This window comes from Pogonomyrmex barbatus, unplaced genomic scaffold (genome assembly GCF_055798465.1).
Source record: "Pogonomyrmex barbatus isolate J1 unplaced genomic scaffold, ASM5579846v1 scaffold1, whole genome shotgun sequence".
In the NCBI taxonomy this organism is placed as follows: Eukaryota; Metazoa; Arthropoda; class Insecta; order Hymenoptera; family Formicidae; genus Pogonomyrmex; species Pogonomyrmex barbatus.
The window spans coordinates 26,561,126-26,574,155 of record NW_028297098.1 but is presented as its reverse complement, the minus strand read 5'-3'; the positions used below and the strand labels follow the sequence as shown (position 1 = coordinate 26,574,155).

Genomic DNA, 13,030 nt, shown 5'->3' with positions numbered 1-13,030 from the left:
TCTATAAACGTGTAATTTGCCATACTTCGAAAAAGTTCCTAATAATTGCTTTTTATATATAAAGAAATATATTTAAATAAAGGATATATATAAATATATATGTATATTTTATATCTGATCAGATTTCTGTATTGTTCTATGGCATACATACGTGATATGAATATTACCTTTACGAGATACATAGTCACAGTTTTGATGACAAGAAAAAAGATATTGTATCAGGAAAATTTAATCGGTTATATTTAAAAGCATATTAAAGTATGTCACAGCTGTTTTCACAACCTGAAAAACAAGAATATTATTTTGCAATTATTTACTTATTATTTTGCTTTGATTCACTAACTGCAAATAAAAGATATAATGTATATATAATGATTTGCTGGGCAGAGAAAGACATATTAAAATAGATATACATATATTACGTTATATAAGAGTACTGACTTTTATTTGGCCTTTACTTCTCACTTATTGTTTTAATTAAAAATCTCTATTGTATTTATATTTATTTTTAATTAGTTATATTATTAAATCATTCAATTGATTTATATTGTACAGTCCAGTTTCATATTTAAGATTATAGCATTGACATTCATTGGACTAATTTGTCTGGCCATATTATATAAAATAAAGTATATGTAATTAGCGCATAATAGACTACTTGCAAATTAAAAAAAATTCTTCAATAGACGCTTATTTTATTTATGATAATCATAATGACATATTGGTATATAAAACCATAAAATATTATAATTGTTGTAGAGAGAATTCGTGAAAAAAATGAGAATTCTTTTAAATATGTTCTTACATTGCCGTACGTCTTGAGTGACAAATCCACCATTTTTCCAGCGGTGATCCTGATGGGCAAATTTGACATGATTATCACTAGCACGATCCCTCGCGCTTTCTTTTCTGGAAGACGATACCACTCCAGCTCGCAAGATGCTCTAGCTACGCTTTCCGCCTATTATTAATATTATCAAGTACACATAGTGAAATTTTGTGAATTTAAATGCTATTTAAAAATATTTTGAAAATATTTTCAACCTCTTTACAAATTAAATGTTATCTCGCTAAAAAGACACAAATAGCATTATCATGTTTCATTGCATTGCATAAGATCATCACATAAGATAGTCTCAGATAACAGAAAAAAGAATGAATAAATATACCTGAACGGTCAGTTGTTCACCGGTGTAACAGAATATAAACATATTTATCATCATAGATGTAATTGATATAAAATAGGAGCACATAGCTACTGAATTACTATTCTCCCATTCCTATAAATATCACATTTCTGCACAAAACATTTTTTTTTGCACTCTGGTATTGAAATTCACAGATAAGTGAAATTACGAACCATTATTACAAAATATCCTAGAAGGCAGATTATTATCGTGCATCCCAACAACTCTATTAGACATGCTTGTTGTAGAGTATTTTCTACCAATTTTAAAAAACTGAAATATCGCAACGAACGACCACATTCGAGAAATGAGAAAATAAAATTAATTACACTGTACATATATATATATATATATATATTGTTAACCAATTGAATATATATATATATATATATATATATATATATATATATATATTGTTAATCAATTAACAAATAAATTTTACGGATGTTGAATTCTCCATATATTTTGTATATGGTTTTAATAAAAAAAATATTTCATACTTTCGAATTCTTATTTGATGTTCGACCATTCTAGCCAGTTTCTTGTCCACTTCTTCTTTTTCTTGCCACTGGTCCTCGATGAGATTTCTCATCAGATCCACCAGAATTTTCAGCTGGCCGCAGGCATGCATCACGAAAACGGCGGCAAGGCCACATAAAGCTGTTGTTATCGAAAAGGTGACTATCCCAGATAAAAATTGTATTGCAAAGACCAACTCGTAAAAGGGGCTGACTTGTATATCGAAGGAAAAGAAGTAAGCCGGACAAGGCAAGGGTTTGATCGTAACGTTTTGCGCGGTGACGATCTTTCCCTTGGCGAACGGCAGGATCGATCGAAAGGAGAGTCCGCTGCCGTACATGAAGACCGCGCAAAGCGTGACCAAGCGTCTTCCGCTATTCGCCGATTCGATCATTGTATCTCGCGCATCCACGTTGGTTACGATCCTCCAATCTTCCTCAATGTGCTTTAAGCATCTCCTGATATTTTTCTCCCGAAATATAAGGTTGCTGTATTTACCGCAGGCCATGAAGCCGTAGAGAAGCAGAGGGATCGTTTGGACTCTGACGCGTGTTCTCTTCTCAATTATCCAGAAAAAACCTCCGGGGATCAAGACGCAGTAGAGAAGAATGTAAGACATGGAGATTAAGAAATATTTCCAGATATTCTCGCCGGTAGATCTTTTTCTGTCGTAGGATGGCCAGACCCCGAGCAAGCTTAAAACCTGACGCGTCAATCGTGTAATGTAAATCATGTTATCTTTGCAACGCTTGTTGCGCAACATTTTTTTACCAGTCTTAAATGAAATCTCTACAGAAGCTGAATAGCAACTGATCGCTGCAAATAAGAACTGTCAATGAAGTAAACAACTGTCCGTTTGCGCTTGCGCGCTTTAAAGATTAAAATGTTGTGTGAAAGTTTGAAAGTAGAAGAGTTTCCAAGTCAACTTGTTCATCGAGGGTTAGGATTGCTTTCTACGAATAGTATTTCTATTCATTGACGTGTATATATTTTTCAAGAAACTAGGAATAACCGGTTTCAACTTTTCTTCCTGTATTAAAACTCAAGATTACCTTTCCATCAGACATTGACCGCCGACAATAGTTTCCCCCGATTATGTAGAATACTTTGATTTAAAGTTCAGTAAATAATACGCATGATGTTTCTGAACAACATTAATGGAATAAATAAAAATAAAACATAAAATTTGTACATGCAGTATTTTATCATATACTATAAGTATCATATCATATACTATAAATATAACTGTTTAAGGTAGGAAAGTAAAGTTTTAACTGTAGTTGCGTGCGAAGCAGAAAATAAAAGTGGCAAATCGTTTCCACGAAGAGTATTTCGATATACCGATCAAGTTTTCCAATTTTCTGAAAAGTAATCACATTTGACTTTGCTAATATTTCTGTTGTAACTCATACTCTTCGAAGCTGCAACATTCTGGTAAGTAAAAGCTTTTGCGTTTTATACATAGACATCAATAAATATTTTAACTTTTGAATGGATTTTGTGCTCCTACATTTTCTTTTACAAATATTATAGTGAACATATTATAGTGACAAATATTATAGTGAAGAACTAAGTTAGAATTGTAATATGCTCTTTTATCATTTAGTCGAGTATACAAATAGGACAAAAACTTTATGATTAGACGTTTACTACTTCTGATTGTCAATCATCAAGACGCGATCACTCGGACTAACAACGTTTCACCATTCATCATTAGGCAGTTTCTTATTTGATCTTTATAAAGCAGCATATAATTGTACTTGATGAATTGTACTATCACTAATATTGCACTGCTCATGACTTGTAGACGAACATCCATCAGCACCATAAGTATATAGAGCATGATCGGGATTATGTTGCCGGAAAAGAAAACGAAACACGTGAGGACCAGCGGGACCATTTTCAGTAACTCTGGAATAAAAAAAGAATTCACGCGTGCAAATGGCCATATTCCTAGTAAGCGAAAAAAGAAGCGATTCACTGCGAAAATGTGTTCTATATCACATTCGTGATACTTGTTGGCGTACATCTTGACAAGCGTATTGATTCTGCCATTTCTTATATGAATATATGCGATGATGCTTTCTAATTTCATGACATGACAACATCAACAAGCTATGTTGCATGCAAATATTTCCGTACTGCACAATATCGAGACTAATTACTTCTGTTGGCAAATCGTAAGACGTAAGACGTATCCTTTATATAAAGATAGCTCGATATAATGTGCATGCATGTCAAGACTAAAGAGTCACTCTCCTTCAAGCAAATGATTAATATATTGTAGCAAATAAAGAATCGTAATGGGTCAACTAGGTGTTAATAAGAAATTGTCAATAGTTGAGAGAAAAGCTTGCGATTATGTAAACTAATAATAAGTATTACGAGTCGTAATAAATATTTAATCTTTTACATGACTTTTTATTTATTTGTATAACAAATTTTCTAATAAAAGGGAATTTGTTTCAACGTTACATGTTTTTTTGGCATCAACTACTTTTTTGAATGTATGAATATCTATTTGAAACTATTCAACAACAGAGCGAAGAAGATTTAGATATGTTACAGCCATTTTAACAATCTGAAATATAATACAATATTTATAAAAAATTTTTTTTATGCTTTTCTAGCATATTGTCACTTACGTTGCCAAAAGTTCTAAAGGAAAGATCAATGAATTTTCCACCTTGGAGTTTTTTCGGAGAATTCGACATGATTATGATCAGTATTATCGATCGCGCTTTGTCGTCCGGGAGATCATACCATTCTAATGTGCATGCAGTTAATGCTATTTTCTCTCCCTAATTTCATGAATTAATTTTATGTATCAGTAGTGCGAGAGAAAGAAACTATATCCCTCAAATAACCCGCTTTGTTATCTGTTAAATGTGTTATAATTATTGTCACCAACAATGAATAATAACTCGGCGACACATACCTGTTCGATAATCTGCTCGCCCATATAACAATAGATAAATACATTGAAACAAAACATTATTAATGCTGAAAGATATGTACACAGACGAACGATATTGTTATCTTCCCATTCCTGTAAATTAAACAATTTTTTAACTTCTTGTAAAATGTAAATTTTATTGACTTTTTGCAATAATGTTATAATGCAGTAATGATTATCTTATCATCATTATTGCATATATTTATAATTATAATCTTCTTTGAAAATTTTTTGTTATGTAAATATTATTGCGCACCATGATAATATAATATCCTGCGAAACATATCATTATGGTTGACCCCACAATTTCTATTAAACTCGTAAATTGGGTCACGTTTTGCACCAATTCTAAAAAACTGTAAACAGTATCCTTAATAAAAATTTACTGCTTCTATCTTTAAAAATATTTATATCTTTAAAAATTAAAGATAAATTCTTTACCGTAGAATATATTATCACGTATATTAAAATAGAGTAATTATAATCTTTGACTTAACTTAAAATACTTAAAAATTAATTTAAAAATTAAAATTATAAAATTATAAAACTATAATAAACTTAAAATTATAATAACAAATCGACATACGAACGTCATTATTATATTCAAGAAACGGAGAAACGAGAAACTCACTTTCTTATTCTGATTTGATGCTCCACGACAGTAGCCAACCTCTTGTTCAAGTTTTCCGATCGACTCTCGTTTACAAAATTATTCATTAATTGCATAAGCATTTCTGATTGTGCACAAAAGTGCATTCCGCAGACGGTTACGAAACCGAAAGTTGCCACCGTAATCGTATACTTTATAAATCCCGAGAGAGATTGTATGAAATACATGAGTTCGTAAATAGGAGTTTGTTGCACATCGAGTATAACGAGATGAGCAACACACGGCAGAGGCCTGATGGTAATATTTTCAGGGGTGACAATCTTGCCCACTGCCAACGGCATGGCTAGTCGAGTGCTCAAGCCAGTGATATACACAAGTACGGCACAGATCACGATCAAACGTTTACCGGTTCTGACTCTGTCAATCATCGAGTCGCGAACACTTGGACTGACAATGTTTCGCCAATCTTCATCGACGAGCATCAGGCAGTTCCTTACTTGATCCTTGTAGAGCAACACGTAACTGTACTTGATGAGTTCTACTATTGCGAATATCGCGCTGCCCACGACTTTCAGTCGTAGGCGAACGTCCGTCAGCACCATGAATATATAGAGCATGATCGGGATTATTTCGCCGAGAAGGGAAACAAAACACGTGAGTATCAGCGGGACCGTCTTCACTAATTCCGGAATAAAAGAGTTTACGCTCGCGAATGGCCATATGCCTACTAAGCGAAAAAAGAAGCGGTTCGTCGCGAATACGTATTCTATGTCACGTTCGTAATACTTGTTGGCGAACATTTTGGCAGGCGGATTGGTTGTAGAATTTCTTATATGATATTTCTCAACTTCTCGACATGATATAGCGGTGTTGCGTGCGAACATTTCCGTAACGCGTGGTATCTCGGACGGATTGTCTCTGTTGGTCACTGACCGCAGTATCCTTCGTATAAAAGTAACTTGTAATAGTGCGCGTGCGTGTTCAGGGAACTGAAAAGCCACGTCAAGTAAACGGCTGATGGGTGATGTGTGTACAGAAACTTTTGAAGGGGTTGCTTGCAAATCTACTTGCAATTTTTTTTCAATGAAGAAGAAAAGGTCATCTGTTTCATGTTATTCAAAGGTTAACGGCTCACAAAGAAAAGTTATTGACTATTGCAATGTAAGAAAAACTGGTTTTTAAAATTTGACGGACGATAACTTCTTGCGCTATTAAATGTATTACGCGATTACGTTATAAATAGTATTTTTTGATTGCTTATATCATCGTGATGACTGCAACTCTTCGATTAAAATATATTATACATTAGAACTACATTACAGTGTTCGATGAAAAAATAAGATAAAGATTATATGTTATAGTATAGATCAGAAATTTATCTCAGAATACCTCAAAAATTTAAATGTCACTTAAAATAGATTTTTAAATATGATGATGCTTAGGAAAATAGACAAATACATCTCTTTTTTTATATGTAACATTAAAATATAGCTTGTTATTTTACGAGGAGAAAAATTATAAATTCAATTATATAAAGATATATTCAAATCAAAGTCACATCTATATGAATATTACAGTATCTAATTGAATGAACATATTGCATTTGATTTCTTGATATTTTACATATATATTTTACATATTTTTGTCACACGTAATATGATTTTATCGATATGCAATATGAAATTCAGAATATTATTTTGAAGAAATGACAATATTTTGAAGAAAATTCCAATATGACAATTCTAATTTCTTATATTATATGATACATCAATTTGGTCACATATTATTATAAATAGTACTGATTTTATAATTGATAAATATGAAATTATATTTTTGATTATCATTTCATTCCTACTGAGTATTCTCTTTATAATAAAACAGAATTATAATTTATGCAATAAAGGTATAGTTTTAATATAATATAATATAATAACGATTAATTAATTATCAAATTGTTGTTTGTAAACATATAATTTGTCATATTTTGAAACAAAAATTCCTAATAAACGCTTTTTATATATAAAAAAGTATATTTAAATAAAGGATATATATATAAATATATATGTACATGTTATATCTGATCAGATTTCTGTATTGATCTATGTCATACATACGTGATATGAATATTACGAGATATGTAGTCGTAATTCTGACGACAAGAAGAAAGATATTGTATTGCAGGAATTATATTTAATCGATCATATTTAAAAGCATATTAAAATATGTCACAGCTGTCTTCACAACCTGAAAAACAAGAATAGTATTTCGCAATTACTTATTTATTATTTTGCTTTGACTCACTAATTGCAAGTAAAAGATATAATGTATATATAATGATTTGTTGGAGAGAGAAAGATGTACTACAAAAAGGTATACATATATTACGTTATACAAGAGTGCTGACTTTTATTTGGCCTTTACTTCTCACTTATTGTTTCAATCTCAAAAATCTTTATTATATTTGTATTTATTTTTAATTAGCTGTATTATTAAATCGTTAAATTGATTTATATTATACAGTCTAGTTTCATATTTAAGATCATCGATATTCATTGGATTTGTCTGGCCATATTATATAAAATAAAGTATATGTATTTAGCACACAATAGACTACTTGCAAATTAAAAAAATTCTTGAACAGATGCTTATTATATTTATGATAATCATAATGACATATTGGTATATAAAACCATAAAATGTTATAATTGTTGTACAGAATTCGTGAAAAAAATGGGTTTCTTCAATTCAATTCTTTTGAATATCTTCTTACATCGCCGTATGTCTTGAGTGACAAATCCATTATTTTCCCAGCGGTGATCCTGATGGGCAAATTTGACATGATTATCACTAACACGATCCCACGCGCTTTTTTCTCCGGAAGACGATACCACTCGAGCTCGCAAGATGTAATAGCTACTCTCTCCGCCTGTCATTAACGTTATCAAGTATGCGTAGCAAAATTTTGCAGGTTTAAATGTTATTTAAAGAATATTTTAAAAACGTTTCGAACATTTAACAACTTTTTTATAAAACAAGTGTTATCTTGTATGAAGGAAATAATATTGTTGAATATTATTGTAGTAATATAAGTATTAAATATCATCAATTATATGGAAACAGATGTTATATAATTATATACATAATTAACCATAATTATATAAAAAACAAACATACTTGAACGGTGAGTTGTTCACCGGTGTAACAAAACATGAACATATTTATCATCAGAGATATAAGTGCTACAAAATAAGAGCACATAGCTATCGGATTACTATTCTCCCATTCCTATAAATATTACATTTTTGCATGAAATATTCTTTTTAAAAACAGTCACTAAGTACAATTACGAACCATTATTATAAAATATCCTAGAAGGCAGACTATCACCGTACATCCTAATAACTCTATTAGACACGCTTGTTGTAAAGTATTTTCTACCAATTGCAAAAAACTGAAATGTCGAAACACTGAATCAATAAATTCAAACATTGAAAAAAAATTAACTATACTTTAAAATTAATTATACTTTAAAATTAACTATACTTTACGCGTATTTAATATTAACTAATCAATCAGCAAATTTTCAGTTATCACAAAATATTACATAAAGGATAAAACATCAAACTTTTATCTTTTTTATTAAATTATATTGATAATAATTTCATGTATTTTATATATTTAAGTTTTAATATGAATAAAACAATAACCCAACAAACATTAACCCAATATATATGATTTAGTAAAAACTGAAACTTTTAAAGTCTTACCTACGTATTCTTATTTGATGTTCAACCATTCTAGCCATTCTTCTGTCCACTTCTCGTTTTTCCTGCCACTGTTTCTCAACAAGATTTGTCATAAGATTCATTAGAATTTTTAATTGGCCACAAGCATGCATCGCAAAGACGGCCGCGAGGCCGCATAAACCTGTTGTTATCGAGTATGTAACTAACCCAGATAAAATCTGCATTACAAAAATCATCTCGTAAGTAGGACTGGCTTGTACGTCTAAAGAAAAGAAGTAAGCTGGAGAGGGTAGCGGCTTGATCGTGACGTTTTGCGCGTTGACGATCTTTCCCTTGGCGAACGGCAGGATCGATCGAAAAGTGACCCCGTTGCCGTACATGAAGATCGCGCAAAGTGTTACCAGGCGTCTTCCGATCTTCGCGGATTCGAGCATCATGTCCCGCGCTTCCGCGCTAGGAACGATCTTCCAATCTTCCTCGATATGTCTTAAACAGCGTCTGATATGTTTTTCACGAAATATGAGACTAATGTATTTACCGCTGGCCATTAAGCTGTACAAAAGCAGAGGGATTGTTCGAATCCTGACACGCGTTCTCTTCTCGACAAACCAGAAAAGGCCACCGGGGAGCAGAACGAAGTAAAGAAGAGTATAAGAGATCGTGATTAAGAAGTATTTCCATATTTTTTCGCTGGTAGTTCTTCTTCTGCCGACAGACGGCCAGACCCCAAGACAGTTTAAAATTATACGCGTTAAGTATGTGATGTAAATCATATCATCTTTATAGTGTATGTTGGTCAGCATTTTCTTGCTGATCTCGAAATCCTTAAGAAAACTGGATTGCGACTGACGGCTGCAAATAAAAACTGTCAATAAAGTAAATTTGCCTTCCGTTTGCGCTTGCGCGTCTTAAAGATTAAAATGAAGGGTTCGCAAGTAGAAGAGTTTCCAAGTCAACTCGCTTTCCGAGGGTCAGGAATTGCTTTCTATGAATAGTATTTCTAGGCATCACGTGTACATCTCGCTCAAGTAACTAGAAATAATCGAGTGACTTTAACTTCTTTTTTTGTTTTAACTCACGGTCGCATTCGTCGAACATTGACCATCAGTATATTCCTATTTATATAGATACTTTGATTTATTTAGAAAACTATAAATACAATAATATTCATCCATTGCTATTATATAATGTTAATAAATTAAATAATGTATTTATATTCGTCAAGTTTTATCACAATTTATGATAGTTTTTAAGAAGAACTAAAGTAAAATTGTCAAATTTATAATTGCACGAAAAATAGAAAATAGAAAATATGTAAAAACGATAAATTGTTTCTATAGAAGTATTTTAATGTTGATCAAGTTTTTCAATTTTCTGAAAAAACAATAATAACTGCTTGACATTTTCTGATGACTTATCACAACTCACACTTTTTTGAAGTTGCAATATTGATATATGTGTGATTAAAAGTTCACCATTGTATATAAACATTAATAAATATTTTAATTTCTGCTTTTCATTTATTTACAATAAATATTCTAATGAAGAAGAATTTGTTTCAACGTTACATATTTATTTGGAGACTACTTTTTCAAATTTACAAATATTTATTCGAAAGTAGCCGATAACAGAGAGATTTAAATATGTTACGGCCGTTTTAACGACCTAAAATATGACAAATTTTTGTAAGAGTCTATTTCATTATTATTTTATATATATATATATATATATATATATATATATATATTGTCACTTACATAGCCAAATGTTCTAAAGGAAAGATCAATGAATTTTTCTCCTCCGAGCTTTGTCGGAGAATGCGATATGATCATAATTAATATCAATGATCGCGCTTTCGCGTTCGGAAGACGATACCATTCCAATGTGCATGCTGTTAATGCTATTTTCTCTTCCTAATTTAATTAGATACATGTGTTAAATTACTAATGTAACATATTTTGTAGAATATTTATTGTTATCTAATATTATTAAATATTATACAACATATTGTATTTAATAATATTATATAATACTCATTTAAAATCTCTGAAATTATTGTCGCTACATAGTTTTCTTTTGCGTACCATGATAAAAATTAATTATTAATTTCGTTAATTTAATTGCATACCTTTGCCAATAATTGTTCACCGATGAAGCAAAAGATAAAAATGTTGCAAGTAATAGATGTCCAATGGTATACGAACATAAAGCTGTTGTATTATTGTCTTCCCATTCCTGTAAATTTGATATAGTCATATATATTTTGTAGAATATTTATTGTTATCTAATATTATTAAATATTATACAACATATTGTATTTAATAATATTATATAATACTCATTTAAAATCTCTGAAATTATTGTCGCTACATAGTTTTCTTTTGCGTACCATGATAATAAAATATCCTAAAAGGTATGCGATTAAAGTGCATCCCGTGACTTTCATTAGACTTGTATATTGTAAAAGTATTGTCCTGTACCAATTGCAGGAAACTAAAAACGCAACGCATGAAAGACATAAATTTTGCTTATTAAAAATGATCCTCTATTTCTCCATACAGAATACAGAAGAAAATATATATGAAGATTCCTTAATAAATAAGATATATTCATATACAATAAAATTTAAAAAAAAATCAATAATCAAATACGTTTATAAAAAACTTACTTATTGAACGGATCCTTATGTATACATATATAAATTATTTACAATAACGTGATATCTATTTATATAAAATAATATAAAATATAAAAAAATATATATTTCAATTAAAAAAACATACATTAATAAAAAATTTGCAAATTGTAAAGACTATCTTACTTTCGCGTTTTAATCTGATGTCTAACAATATCGGCCGATCTCTTGTTCACATTTTTTAATTCTGATTCGTTTACCAGATTGTTCATTAGGGTTGTCAATATTTCCAGCTGGGCGCAAATGTGCATCACAAAGAGGCCTGCAAGACCATACATCGCCGTCGTGACTGTACACTTGACAAATCCCGAAAAGAATTGCATGAGGAACACGATCTCATAAGCGGGGCTGAGCTGCTCGAACAGAACAAAATAGGTTGGACATGGTAGGTGCCTAATCGTGATGTTCTGTTCGGTGATGATTTTCCCATGTGATAATGGTATGATCGTTCGAAAAGACTCCAGTTGAGTACATCAATGCAGCGCATATTATAAGTAAATATCTGCCAGTTTTAGCCTTATCGATCATTATATTATCGCGTAAGTCGGTGACGTTTCGCCAATCATCCTCGACTTGCCTAAGACAATTTTTAACTTGGTTCCTATCGAATAGCAATTGACTATATTTGGCCATCGCCAGAATCGTGAATATCACCGTGACGATTACTTTGAGCCTGTGACGGGTTTCTTTCTGCACGATGATCATATAAAGAATCGCTGGGACCAATTCGCAGATGAGGACAATGTAGAAAGCGAGGATCATCATGATTCTCTCGAGAGTCTCCGGAAATCAAGACTTCGTGCGCTCGGCCAGATGCCCAACAAATGAAAAACGAAGCGGCTCAGTTCGAAGACGTAGTTTATCACTTTTGTAATTTTTGTTGGACATCTTTTCTTTGCGATGCTAGAAATGACGGTAGAAATGACACGCGTTCACTCGCTGCTGATCGCGGTTGATTCGTTGTTCGATTGAAGAGAACTCGCAACTCGCACGCGCTTGCGTGTTGACACAATCTCGCAAAGCCACGTCGAACAAATCGCTAACATCGCGCGTGTAAAAAGAGAGATGTTGCGCGAGACTATTTTTATTTTGCAATATTGTGTAAAGGAAGGGTTAACGTTCTGAGAAGAATGTTTACTTGCGACAGCGGTGCGAGAGAGATGCAATCTTAAATTTTATAAATCGTAAGATATAAAGAATTTTTTTAATATTTATGTAACATATAAGTGAATATTTAAAAATTTGAATTAATATTTGTTGCATAACATTATTGTATTTAAATTTAATAAAAATATTTACCTTTTGTAATTGATACCA

The 13,030-nt window shown here is 31.4% G+C and overlaps 3 protein-coding genes and 1 pseudogene across 4 annotated transcripts; all 4 read right to left on the bottom strand.

The window, feature by feature from the left end:
* Positions 1-15: 15 nt before the first annotated feature.
* Positions 16-2,469, bottom strand: LOC105432544 (4-vinylanisole receptor-like). The gene is made up of 5 exons (XM_025219579.2): positions 1,688-2,469; positions 1,361-1,460; positions 1,170-1,280; positions 806-961; positions 16-282 (listed from the first exon to the last, which is right to left on the bottom strand). Exons 1-5 carry the CDS (start codon positions 2,467-2,469, stop codon positions 229-231), a joined length of 1,203 nt encoding a protein of 400 aa, XP_025075364.2. The 3' UTR covers positions 16-228.
* A 1,677-nt stretch (positions 2,470-4,146) lies between these two features.
* On the bottom strand, positions 4,147-6,252 carry LOC105432554 (odorant receptor 10-like). Its single transcript, XM_025219428.2, has 5 exons — positions 5,294-6,252; positions 4,919-5,018; positions 4,645-4,755; positions 4,352-4,507; positions 4,147-4,287 (listed from the first exon to the last, which is right to left on the bottom strand). Exons 1-5 carry the CDS (start codon positions 6,154-6,156, stop codon positions 4,234-4,236), a joined length of 1,284 nt encoding a protein of 427 aa, XP_025075213.2. The 5' UTR covers positions 6,157-6,252; the 3' UTR covers positions 4,147-4,233.
* Positions 6,253-6,553: 301 nt separating this feature from the next.
* On the bottom strand, positions 6,554-10,117 carry LOC105432564 (4-vinylanisole receptor-like). Of its 2 annotated transcripts, XM_011647424.3 has the most exons (5): positions 9,040-10,117; positions 8,624-8,723; positions 8,447-8,557; positions 8,043-8,198; positions 6,554-7,516 (listed from the first exon to the last, which is right to left on the bottom strand). In XM_011647424.3, exons 1-5 carry the CDS (start codon positions 9,819-9,821, stop codon positions 7,463-7,465), a joined length of 1,203 nt encoding a protein of 400 aa, XP_011645726.2. In that variant the 5' UTR covers positions 9,822-10,117; the 3' UTR covers positions 6,554-7,462. The 2 variants fall into 2 exon arrangements, with proteins under 2 accessions (XP_011645726.2, XP_088932208.1); XM_089076082.1 differs by lacking the exon at positions 8,043-8,198.
* Positions 10,118-10,324: 207 nt separating this feature from the next.
* LOC105432572 (odorant receptor 4-like) lies at positions 10,325-12,601 on the bottom strand (annotated as a pseudogene).
* Between the last annotated feature and the right edge of the window lie 429 nt (positions 12,602-13,030).

Excerpts from the sequence above, each read along its gene's own strand:
- LOC105432544 (XM_025219579.2), bottom strand. The coding sequence starts at position 2,469 with ATGTTGCGCAACAAGCGTTGCAAAGATAACATGATTTACATTACACGA. Across the intron at positions 1,281-1,360 it reads TAGGATATTTTGTAATAATG|GAATGGGAGAATAGTAATTC; the intron begins GTTCGTAATTTC and ends TGATATTTATAG. Across the intron at positions 283-805 it reads CACTCAAGACGTACGGCAAT|GTTGTGAAAACAGCTGTGAC; the intron begins GTAAGAACATAT and ends CTTGTTTTTCAG.
- LOC105432564 (XM_011647424.3), bottom strand. The coding sequence starts at position 9,821 with ATGCTGACCAACATACACTATAAAGATGATATGATTTACATCACATAC. Across the intron at positions 8,724-9,039 it reads CATCAAATAAGAATACGTAG|TTTTTTGCAATTGGTAGAAA; the intron begins GTAAGACTTTAA and ends TCGACATTTCAG. Across the intron at positions 8,199-8,446 it reads GTGAACAACTCACCGTTCAA|GCGGAGAGAGTAGCTATTAC; the intron begins GTATGTTTGTTT and ends CGTTAATGACAG.
- LOC105432554 (XM_025219428.2), bottom strand. The coding sequence starts at position 6,156 with ATGTTCGCACGCAACACCGCTATATCATGTCGAGAAGTTGAGAAATAT. Across the intron at positions 4,756-4,918 it reads CAGGATATTATATTATCATG|GAATGGGAAGATAACAATAT; the intron begins GTGCGCAATAAT and ends TTTAATTTACAG. Across the intron at positions 4,508-4,644 it reads GCGAGCAGATTATCGAACAG|GGAGAGAAAATAGCATTAAC; the intron begins GTATGTGTCGCC and ends TCATGAAATTAG.